Source organism: Galeopterus variegatus, unplaced genomic scaffold (assembly GCF_000696425.1).
Source record: "Galeopterus variegatus unplaced genomic scaffold, G_variegatus-3.0.2 Scaffold166, whole genome shotgun sequence".
Lineage (NCBI taxonomy): Eukaryota > Metazoa > Chordata > Mammalia > Dermoptera > Cynocephalidae > Galeopterus > Galeopterus variegatus.
Window position 1 is genome coordinate 779,568 of NW_007726277.1, and position 12,781 is coordinate 792,348.

The window sequence follows — 12,781 nt, forward strand, 5'->3', positions numbered from 1 at the left end:
CAAGTTTGCCAGCAGATCTGTGGTATACCGCACAGAGACCAGAGAGGGGGACTGTGCAGCGACACTTTATGTTAACAGGACTCTTTTTATTCATGTTATGCTAATTAAGCAAGTACAGCAATCTTATGCAATGAGGGTACTTAAACTGAGCTCTCTAATGGCAATAACGAGCTTCAAAAGGCACGAGTCAGTGTCCCGCCAAAGAGTTTAATACATGCCTGGACAAGTTAAAGGTCATGATGCCTATAATGTGCCAATAAGTGCTTCAAAGTAGGAGGTTTGGAATAAACCCAATTCTAGTTTCTCTAATAAATCTCTCATAAGAGCTTCTGACTTAACTTTCACCATCAAGTATTTTGCAAATATTAATTATGCACATGTCTATTTCTATTCAGATAAATGGTATTGATCCCAATTCCCTAAATTATAGGTGTGAATAAGCTCCCAAATCATGCTATGATTTCCTGCTAAGTTTACTCCTTATAATACTCTGTTTTAAAATTGGGGATTCATAGGATGTTTGAAGCAAACTCCTCAGAAATTTATTCCTTTCAAGAGTAGTGGACAGACTGAAAATGAAGGTGGCTCATTCCTTTCCCAGGTTCTTCCATTTTTGAAAACATCCAGTAATATAATCAAAGCAGGCATTGCTCATGTGGATCTAATCTGACCTTGGTGGGAGACCCAGGATCTTGTTTGGGAAACGTTCACATGCCCTTTTCATAAGTACAACTGTTCTAACTAAATTGACACATGCACATATTTGACCTTTTCTCCCTTCTCTCCCTATTTTCTTTTTTTATTGTTCTACTTGCTCACTAAGCTTTAAAAAGGAAGAATATTGTTGGCATTTTCTTTTCCACTCATTTTTTGTTTTCTTTCATTATTCAACTAACATACCCTTTTCCACCCAGTGCTCAATCTTCCAAGTTGTGATTTCCTTAGATAACAAGCAACCCCGATTTTAGTCCAGTGTGCTCACAATGAATAGATATTCTGCACAACAAAATGGATTTTGTTGTTAATAATCATTTTTTAGACAGTAAGTCTAGCTACAGTTAAACATTCTCAAATTACAGCCCATGTGACGCAAAACTGGCAAGGTAAAAATAAATAAGTGATTATAATTGTGATTTAAAATTATTTTTAATTTAATCAATTATGCTTTCCTATTTTCCTAAACCTCAGCTACAATTCATCTCCATTTCTTTAAAGTGATTGTGTTTATCAGTTCCAGTAGGTCAGCTTGGTGTTTAATAGACCTTGTCTAGAATAACAAAGACAGTTGTTGGGATTGTATCCTCTGAAATAGAAGATATTTAACCTCCAAGAATATTTTCTCTTCAGCGCCATAATTTATAGCCAAACTATCAAAAGTACAATAAAGGTGTCAAAGTCCAACTCCAAAAATGAAAAAGAGAGAAATAAACCCTCCAACACTGAAATTTCAAAGCCGTCAGAAGGATTTCTATATGTAAAAGCATATGTAATCATCGTAAATATAGTCTTCAGTAAAGTCTGACAGCATTTCTCATTAACTGGGTGCCTATGTACTGTTTGCTTTTTGGTGTTCCATCCTGGGTGAAGGAACCATTTCATTACTTTCTCTTTCCTTTGCATTTCTAAAACCAGACACATACTGTAAGTACACAGCTTCTGAGAAGCAATTAGAGTTAATGGGATTAAAAATCTAATCACACGACTGCTCTTGGCTTGTACCCGCAGAACTCCGTAGTAAAGCCTCGCATTCCAAATGCACAAAAATGAGTTATTGCACTCGTCCACGGAAGTTCTCTGTAGCCCTTATTTTATCTGCTTCTCTCCAGGGGCAGCTTTTCAGGGTCTGATCAGAGAAAATCACTCAGATTTATTTCTTACAACGGGGACATTTGCACTTTCTTGCTTTTGATACATGTGAAAGACAACAGCAAGAGAACAAACAGGGGTAAACCAGGACAAAAATACATTCTTCTGAGTCCATGGGAATGACAATCACCACAGAGACTCAGTTTTCTTTCAGGAATGTTTCTACTTTAAAAAGTTGGGAGAAACAGAGATAATCCTGCCAGAGCATTATGGGATATGGCGCAGTCACTGCAAAAGACAGAGAGACCTATGCCAGAGTCCTCCTGATCCTCTGCGACAAAGAAGAGATTGGAATAGATGTTCTCTAAAACCCCATTGCCATTGAAATCCCATGAGCATGTAATGCTGAATGAAAGATGATTACACACTTATGGTGCAGATTATTTACATTGTAAGATACCAGGACAAGAAGCTATTTATTGAAGGAGAAAGATACGGCAATAAACAACTTACCATAGGAAGATGGCTTACTCTTGGTGTTCTTTAGTCTAATAAAAAAAAGAATTTTTGCTAATAATAATAATAGTAACAGTTACTGAGTTCTTTCAATTCCCTAGCATTGTTCTAAGCATTTTCTATATATTGTCATTTAATCCTCACAACCCTATGAGGCAGGCATTTAAATCATTTTTTTTTTTCTTATTGGCACAGAGAGAAACTACAGCACAAGTTGGTTTAGCAATTCACCCACCATTATAAACTGAAGTGCCAGGGCCAAGACTCGAATGGAGGTGGTGTATCTCCAGACTCCAGCTATTATCCAGTATTTAGAAGTGAGAATATTTGCTGAAAATCACCAGTCTGATTCTGTTCATATGGGAAGAACCCTCAAATGCCCTTCATAAACAGTTAAGTCTTTAAGCAAAAAGAAAAATGAAACCTGCCCTCAGCTTCTCTCTCTGTTAGATCTACCTACTCTGCCTCTGCAATTGAGTCAGCTTGGTTATTGCTATGTATATGTCTAATTTATACAATTGCTCAAGCATTTTAATGACCATGCCCTATAAATGTCTGGCATATATCCAGCAAGTTTACCCATAATCAGCAGATCTGGTCTGTCAGTGCATACCTGGGGAATGCCCAGGCAGCAGCCTGAAAATCATCATCATTTTAATCTAAGAAAAACTCAGTAAAGTCTTTCATATTTCAAGGGCAAACATAAACAAATCTTAGATTCCAAGATCACCAATCACATTGTATTCTCAAGATTTTCCCTATTGATTAGTTTGCAATTATACTCAGCTATCATCAACACTCAGGAAGCAGCTGGCAATCAAATTGAGAGAAGGAGCTAAGATATCACAGGCAGTTCCTCAAACAGTCTGAAAAGGAATTGGCTAAATACAATGCAGAGTGTTTTACAGTGCTGTCTATCTTAAATACTTACTTAAAAAGTCAATGATTAATGTAAAAATCACCTAGAAAAAATTACTCCTGAAGAGAGCTGAAATCACTCCTATGGGCCTATCTGCATGGTTTTATAAAACATATCACTCTTGAGAGGATCTACATACTTCATGTTTCCTCCCTGTGGGAATAGGCCACAATTTCTTCTGCTGAGCATAAGGTGCAACACTTTGCTTGCATTTAGCAGCCATATTGCATAAAAAAGCACACCCACCCCCCCATACCCACCACAGGAAACTGTGTAAAGTTAAATTTACATGCAAAAATATGTGCATTTTATGTAGCACTCATAGCATTTGTAAAAGAAAAGATACTAGGTTAGTCCATTTATTGAATTTTAAATATAAATCACTGTATATGAGGGAAAATATCAGAAAATAAAACTATCCAAGTGCTAGTAAATAAACAAAAAGAAAAGAAAAATAGAATAAAATGATTTTTAAAAAAAATTTTGAATGTTGATGTTTGAAGAAAATTGTTTTAATCAAAGGATTAAGAAAAAGTAAATACAAATTTTGGAAAGGGGAATTTTCCTACATTTTTTTCCTTAGTACAATTTAATTTTAATAAAAAAATGACTCTTCCAAATTGGCAGTTTTAAGAAGAGCATAAAATACTAATGTCCTTTGAAGAACAATTAAGGACAATATTCAAATATGAGGAAAAATCAGCAATAAACAAGGGGGCTCGACGTGGCCATAAAATGAAAATGGAAGTTATTGATGACATTATCTTTGATGGAATATTATACAATATTCCAGCACAGGGGCTTTAAAGATGGGTAACACTATGTAAAATGCTTATGATTCAATAAATTGAAATTACAAAGCACTAAATGTGGCATATACAGTTTCTTTTTTTATTATTATTATTTATTTATTAAGAATATTCATGAGATACAAAGCTGATTGTCCCCCCCTCCTGCCCATGATGTGAGGGCCAGATTCATATTGGGGGCACACCCATTACCAGAAATTATTTTGTACCCTTTGTCCCCTCCAAATTATCCCCCAACCTCCCTGCCCCTGCCCTTGCCCCTCCACTCCTATTTGTAGCCGTAAGAAGATCCCCTCCCTCTGTTAGACGACGACACTACTGTGGTCTTTCTTTCCTGTCTTCCTTTCTCTCTTAGCTACCACATATGAGTGAGCACATGTAGTATTTATCCCTCTCTGCTTTGCTTATTTCACTCAACATAAGTTTCTCCAGTTTCATCCATGTTGTTGCAAATGGGAGTATTTCATTGTTTTTTTATGGCAGAGTAGTATTCCATAGTGTATATATAACACAGTTTCCTTATCCAATAGTCTATTGATGGACACTTAGGTTAGTTCCATATCTTGGCTATTGTAAATAGAGCTGTGAGGAACATGGGGGTGCAGGTATCTCTTCGACATGATGATTTCCATTCCTCTGGATATATACCCAGAAGAGGGATTGCTGGATCATATGGAAGATCTATCTGTAGTGGTTTGAGAAACCTCCATACTGTTTTCCAAAGTGGTTGTACTAATTTACAGTCCCACCAACAGTGCAGGAGTGTTCCCTTCTCTCCACACCTTGCCAGCATTTGTTATTCACTGCCTTTTTGACCATAGCCAGTCTAACTGGAGTTAGGTGGCATCTCAATGTGGTTTTAACTTGCATTACCCTGATGACTAGTGATGTTGAGCATTTTTTCATATATCTGTTGGCCATTTGTATGTCTTCCTTTGAAAAATGTCTATTCAACTCCTTTGCCTATTATTTAATTGGGTCATTTATTTTTTTACTGTATAATTGCTTGAGTTCTATGTATATAATGGATATTAGTCCCTTGTTGGATGTGTAGTTAGCAAAAATTTTCTCCCACTCTCTAGGTTGTCTTTTCGCTCTGTTGATTGTTGCCTGTCCTGTGCAGAAACTTTTTAGTTTGATATAGTCCCATTTGTTTATTTTTTCTTTTGCTGCTTGTGCTTTAGGGCTCATGGGCATAAAGCCTGTGCCCTGACTTAACGGTTGAAGTGTTTCACCTTTATTTTCCCCTAATAATTTTACAGTTTTGTGTCTTATACCAAGCAAGGTCTTTAATCCATTTTGAGTTGATTTTAGTATATGGTGAGAGATGCATATCTAGTTTCATTCTTCTGCATATGAATATCCAGTTTTCCCAGCACCACTTGTTGAAGAGGCAGTCTTTTCCCTAATATAGAGTTGTGTTGCCTTTGTCTAATATCAGATGGCTATAAGCCTGAGGAGTGATTTCTGGATTCTCTATTCTACTCGACTGGTCTGATTGTCTAATTTTATACTAGTACCATGCTGTTTGGGTTACAATGGCTTTGTAGTATAATTTGAAGTCAGGCAGAGTTATGCCTCTGGCTTCATTTTTTTTGCTCAGGATTACTTTGGCTATTCAGGGTCTTTTGTTTATCCATATGAAAGGGAAGATTGTTTTTTCCATTTCTGTGAAGAATGTCATTGGTATTTTGTTGGGGATTGCATTTAATCTGTAGATTGCTTTGGGTAGTATAGACATTTTCACAATGTTAATTCTTCCAATCCAAGAGCATGGAATATCTTTCTTTCTTTTTGTGTCTCCTTTAATTTCTTTCAAAAGTGGTTTGTAATTCTCATTGTAGAGGTCTTTCACCTCCTTGGATAAATTGATCCCTAGGTATCATATTTTTTTGGTGACAATTGTAAATGGGCTTACTTTATTTCTCTTTCTGTTAATTCATTATTTTAGTATATAAATGCTACTGATGTTGGGGCACTTATTTTTTATCCTGCAACATTTGTGAAGTTATTGACCAGCTCTAGGATTTTTTTGATAGAGTCCTTAGGTTTTTCTATATATAGTATCATGCCATCTGCAAATAGGGAAAGTTTGACTTCATCTTTTCCAATCTGGATTCCCTTTATTTCTTTCTCTTGCCTGATTGCTCTAGCTAATACCTCCAGTAATACATTGAATAGAAGTGGTGAGAGTGGGCATCCTTGTCTTGTTCCTGTCCTTAAGGGGAAGGCCTTCAATTTTTCCCCATTCAGAATAATACTGGTGGTGGGATTCTCATAAATGACTTTTATTGTGTTAAGATATTTTCCTTCTATACCTGATTTGTTGAGAGTCTTTATCATGAAGGAATGTTTAATTTTTTCAAATGCTTTTTCAGCATCTATTGAGATAATCATATGGTCTTTGTCCTTGAGCTTGTTGATGTGATGTATCACATTTACTGACTTTTGTAGGTTGAACCATCCTTGCATCCCTGGGATGAATCAAGTGGGCTTGATCATAGTGTATAATTTTTAAATATGTTCCTGTATTCTATTTGCTAATATTTTGTTGAGGATTTTAGTATCTAGATTCATCAAGGATAATGGCCTATAATTTCCTTTTTTTGTTGTGTCTTTATCTGGTTTTGGTATCAGAGTTATGTTGGCCTCATAGAATGAGTTTGTGAGAGTAGCGTCTCTTTCAATTGCTTGGAATACTTTGAGGAAAATTGGTATTAACTCCTCTTTAAGAGTTTGATAGAATTCAGCTGTAAAGCCATCTGGCCCCAGACTTTTTTTGTTGGAAGACTGCTAATTATCACTTAAATCTCCTTGATTGTTATTAGTCTGTTCAGGTTTTCTATCTCTTCTTGGGTCAGTCTTGGTAATTTATATGTGTCTAGAAACTTATCCATATCTTCAAGATTTTAAAATTTGTTGTCATGCAGTTGTATATAATAGTCTCTAATGATTTTTTATATTTCTGTGGTATCAGTTGCAATGTCTCCCTTTCATTTCTAATTTTGTTATTTGGGTCTTCTCTCTCCATTTTTTTTTGTTAATCTAGCTAATGGTGTGTCTATTTTGTTTATCTTCTCTAAAAACCAACTTTTAGATTTGTTGATCTTTTCTATTGTTTTTCAGGTCTCTACTTCATTTAGTTCTGCTCTGATCTTAATTATTTCTTCCCGTCTACTGCCTTTAGGTTTGGATTGTTGTTGTTTTTCAAGTTCTTTGAGGCATAGTATTAGGTCACTTATTTCAAGTCTTTCCACTTTTTTGATATAAGCATTTACTGCAATAAATTTGCCTCAGTACTGCTTTTGCAGTATCCCACAAGTTTTGGTATGATGTATCTTTATTTTCATTAGTTTCTAGGAAATTTTCTCTTTCCCGTTTAATTTCTTCTTGGGCCCGTAGGTCATTCAGGAGCCTACTATTTATTTTCCATGTATTTGTATAGCTTCCAGCATTTTGCTTATTGTTTATTTCCAGTTTTATTCCATTGTGGTCTGTAAAGATTGTTGGAATGATTTCCATTTTTTAAAAATTTTCTGAGACTAGATTTATGACCTAGTTTGTGGTCTATCCTGGAGAATGTACCATCAGCTGATGAGAAGAAAGTGTATTCTTTAGCTGTTGGGTGAAATGTTCAGTATGCATCTGCCAAGTCCACTGGTCCAGGGAGTAGATTAAATCCTGTGTCTCTTTGTTGACTTGTTGTCTGGAAGTCCAGTCCCATATGGAGAGAGGGGTGTTCAGCTCACCCACTATTAATGTATTAAGTCCTATCTCCATCTTTAGGTCTAAGAGTGTTTCCTTGATACATCTGGGTGCTCTGGTATTGGGTGCATACATGTTTTAGATTGTTATGTCTTCTAGCTGGATAGTTCCTTTTATCATTTTATAATGGCCTTCTTTGTCTTTTTTAATGTCTTTTGGTTTAAAGTCTGTTTTGTATGATATAAGAATAGCTACTCCTGCTCGTTTTGGTTTCCATTTGCATGGTATATCTTTTTCCATTGCTTCACTTTTAGTCTATGTGTGTCTTTACAGGTTAGATGGGTCTCTGGAAGACAGCATATACTTGGGTCTAGCTTTTTAATCCAGTCAGTTAGTATTTGTCTTTTGAATGGGGAGTTTAGTCCATTCACATTTAGAGTAGTTATTGAGAAGTGTTGTTTAATTCCTGTCATTTAATTGCTACTTATTTAGGTGGTTTAAATATATTTTGATCATTATTTCCCCTTTTATTTCTCTTCTTCAATGTTAGTTGGGAATATAAGGTGGAATGATTTAGCTTCTTTCTCTTTCTTGCTGGCATTTTTGTTTTAACTGTGGGTTTTGCTCTTTCTTGTGTATTTGTGATAGTGGTCACTATTATTCAGATTCCAGATGAATGAGTCCCTTGAAAATTTCTTGCAGGGCTAGTCATGTGGTGGTGAACTCCCACAACTTTTGTTCGTCTGGGAAATACACTATTTCTCCTTCATTTCTAAAGGAGAGCCTTGCTGGTTAAAGAATTCTTGGCCAGCATTTTTTTCTTTTAGTATTTTTAATATATCCTTCCACTTTCTTCTGGGCTATAGGGTTTTGGTTGAGACGTCTCTTTTTAGTTTGATGGGTGTTCCTCTATGAGTGACCTGATGCTTTTCTCTTGCTGCTTGTAGAATTCTCTCTTTGTCTTTTAGCTTTGCAAATTTAACAATAATATGTCTTGGGGAGGATCTTTTTGGGTTGAATCTGTTTGGGGGTCTTTGAGCTTCCTGGATCTGAAGATCTGTATCTTGCCATACACCTGGGAAGTTTTCTGTTTCTATTTCCTTGAGTAGGTTTTCAATACCTTTTCCTTTCTCCTGCCCTTCAGGAATTGCCACAATTTGGATGTTAGAGCACTTGAGGTTGTTTGTTATTTCTCTTAGGTTTTCCTCATTATTTTTAATTCTTTTTTCCTTTTTTTTTTGTCTGCCTGAGTTGTTTCAAAAAGACCATCTTCAAGCTCTGAAATTGTTTCTTCTGCTTGCTCTACTCTGCTGCTCAAGCTCTCAGTCATGTTTTTTATTTCATTAAGTGAGTCTTTTATTTCTAGAAGTTCTGCCCCTCTCTTTTTTATGGTATCAATCTCTTGGTAGACTTCCTCCTTCATATTCTGGATGTTTTTTCTTGTTTCATTGTGTTCTCTAATTGAGTCTTCCTTTATTTCTTCAATTTTTCTTCAGATTATTGCTCAAAATTCTTTTTCGGACATTTCTAGCAATCCCTGTTCCATGGAGTCTGGCTTTGTGGCATTACTGTACCCTTTCAGTGGTGTCATTTCTTCTTGATTGTTTGTACTTCTAGTATTTTTTTGGTGATGCTTGGTTATTTGGGAGGGGGTTTCTTCTTCTATTATACTAAAGCTGGCTGTGGAGTGGCCTTGGTTGCTACTGTGGGGGGTGAATTGTCTCTGCTTGACAGTAGGTGTGGTGGTGTTTATGTTAAACCACCTGGGTTCCTGCTGGAGACTCTGTGGTTGTAGAATGAGACCCTAGCAATGTGGAGTTCTGCTGGGCCAAACTCGGTGGGTCAGACCTGTAGGCTGGTGCTCCCCCTTGGGTCTGAAGTGGGGAGAGGAGGCACATCCAGCCACGTGGTTCCACTGACTGGTGCTGCTGCCGGCCGCTGCCATCAGGCTCACCTTCATGGCACTGGTTTGGGGTGCCTACAGTTAGTTTAAAATGTTCTTTTTCTGAATTAACAGTACTTCAATTTCTAAAGAGTAACAATATAATTAGATTTTAAAAAATAAATATTTGCTAGACTGTGCAACCAGAGTTGGTCATATGACACATTTCTGGCACTGAGATACAAGCAGAAGTCAATGGGAAGATCTTCCAGGGAAGTTATTTTAAAAAGAGACAGACTCTCTGGGTATTCATTCATTCAGCCTGTGATCTTTCCCCTTCCTCTTGCCTAATGCTCCAGTGTCTCACAAGCAGCTGTCTTGAAACCACAAAACAAAGTATGAGAACAAATGCTGTATGGGAAGAATAGCTGACTAGACAAGAAGGAGCCTGCAGCCTGATAACTATTTACCTTGGACTCCTTTTTTACATGAAGAAAAATTTTTTAAAAATAGTTTTTTTAAATCACTCCTCAGGATCTGTTACGTGGGTCTGAATGCAATGTAAAACCAATACAACAAATTATATGGAACAATGACCACAAATACACATGTACACACACACGACCAATAGGGTTATACAAAAATATATCAGTTACCTGGAGTGATTGGTTTAATCCTTTATTACTTTTACAATAAAAAAATAGAATGTAAAAATAAATTATGTGGGAAAAATTCTTATGATTTATTTAAGTCTTAATTTAAAAATATCATTCATAATGCTTCTATACATATCAGTATGATTAAAATTATGTTTTTTCTTTAAAAAATGAAGCAATGAAGCTGAATAAGACAGGAATAGTCTGATTGACTGACTTAGGATCCCTGTGCGAGAATTAGACAGAGGAAGGAAGGAAAACACAGACATTAGAGAGACCATGATTATGTCATAAGAAAGCTCACAGTGGAATGAAGTTGTGTGTGTGGAATAAGGTTATCTTCTGAAGGGGTGATGTGCCAGAGACAACAGTCCTGAGTACTCACCCTCAAAGTCTATCTTGTTTTTGAGCTGATGGAACATTCCACTTCCTTTTCAAAGGCAAATCCGGACTAACTAAACCAGAGGGTGACAATTTCAATTTGTTGTTGCTATCTTATTTGATCAAATCCAAAACTTCAGACATCTTTATGTCCCTGATAATATCCTGGGGATCCCTAACATGACCATGTCTACAAGAGATCGTCTAAATTCATGCTGAAATTGATTTGAACTATTTCTCTTGAAGATGCAATAGAATTAGGCTGGGCTCTGCAAGTGGCAATCTGATGTACGCTGCACATCTGCAATTTGAAGAGTGTGCAGCACATGTTATACTTGCGTGACAAGACAGGAACATTACCCAGAAGCAGCAGGATATTTTAAGAAACAAAAAAATTACTTTAAAATCATATAGATGTTGCTTGACATATCTCTATCTAGGTCAGCAATAATAGTCTTGTTTATAAAAATGCTTAAACATTATTTTAAAAACTGAATTGACATTTTCCACATCTGTACAGTATAATTGAGATAGCATGATGAAATTGAAGATTTTTTTTTTTTTTTGTCTTTTTCCGTGTCCGGCAATGGATCGCAACCCTCAGTGTCGCCCCTGCACCGGACCGGGACCGGCAACGGGACCGCAACCCTCGGTGTTGCTCCCGCGCCTCGCTCAGCCAGTGAGCGGGAACCGGTCTGTATGTGGGATCCGAACCCTCGGGCGGGAGCACCGCCGCGCTTCCCAAACGGTGCACTATCCAGTGCGCCACCGGGCCGGCCCAAATTGAAGATTTTCTTCATCATAATTTTTACTGCAGTCTACACTGGCCATGCAGATAGATGAGAGTACAAAATTACAGCCCTTCTTTATTTCATTTGTTGAAACACTACTATCGTCTAAACTTTAGTTTATTTGAAATGAGCATTTTAAAACCTCTATAGTCTGAAAAACAAAACCAGAGTAAATATGAGCATAAATTTTTCTTTTGCATTCTAAAAATATATTGAGCTGATCCAAGTTGTGATAGTAAGAATCTAAACCTTTGGAAGACTAGTAACAATTTATTATTTCAGGATTCATGCGAGAATATTAATATTAATCACCAAAGAGAACTGGAATTCATGGTGACAAAATTGTACTCTCTGTATGTGGAGAGGTGAGACATTTGTATAATTCTAGAAATGTTTGTCCTAATTGCAAAATTCCCAGAAGAATGGATTTTCTCATGTCTCAGCAGGATATTTCTTAAATATATTACCTAACAAAGTTAAATACTGGCATATGAAGACCTCAGCAGTTCAGATATTACCTAAATTAAAATGTGCTATGATTTGAATTTTGTGTATTTCAAATTCAGTGAACAGTAACAGTATAGAAAATGTTTGGTATGGAGGTTAAGAGTGTAAAAAGGTTAAGGATTGGCAGGAAATGGAGACTTTGTATACGGTTTAGTGGTCAAATTTTTTTGTAATAGTGAATTGCAGATTGCAAGTGACACTTAACTATTTTTTAAAATAAGCTTTCATAAAAATTAGGTTTAGAAGCCCACTTAGTTGACAATGTAGGTCCCACTTCAGAAATGGATTATGTTCAAAACTTCATTTTCTAACTCTGAACAAAAACCAAAAACCAAAAACCTAAGAAGATAACTTCTCAAATCAGCCCATAAATATTAAAAATATGTTTCAATTGGAGTTCTACAGAACATAACCATCATTTTTGTTTCTATGGGAAACAACATTTTATAAAACCACTCTTCCATACACAAGTGCCCCTCTTCAACCTCATTCTCCACCAACAGGCAGAAAGTTTCAGGACAACTTGTGTCCTGGAACATTCTGAGGGCCCAGATAAGAAAGGAATAGAGGTGGCCTCTTTTTGCAGTACCTATGACCTTGGTGTCATGTGCTGGGATGATTCTGATGCAATAGAATCTCAGCTGCTACAGCCCCCAAAAGTAGTCAGGGTGAGAATCTTGATAAGTTGCAATTACTAGTTATAATGTCAGTGTCGATTGCTATGCCTCACGTCTTTTTATTTTTTCAGTTAATCCTCACAACAATTTGAAAGGGTAGGAAACATTAACTGCATTTTATAAATAAAAATG

At 36.4% G+C, this 12,781-nt stretch overlaps 1 protein-coding gene across 3 annotated transcripts in view; it reads right to left on the reverse strand.

The window, feature by feature from the left end:
• Positions 1 to 12,781, reverse strand: part of XIRP2 (xin actin-binding repeat containing 2) — a 346,249-nt gene that overhangs the window by 264,647 nt on the left and 68,821 nt on the right. For 2 of the 3 annotated variants that reach the window (XM_008594722.1, XM_008594712.1), the window contains one exon: positions 1,184 to 1,188. The exons of the other annotated variant lie outside the window; for it this stretch is intronic. In XM_008594722.1, coding sequence (XP_008592944.1) covers positions 1,184 to 1,188 — 5 coding nt within the window. The remainder of the gene's footprint in view (positions 1 to 1,183; positions 1,189 to 12,781) is intronic. 3 annotated transcript variants of the gene reach the window in all.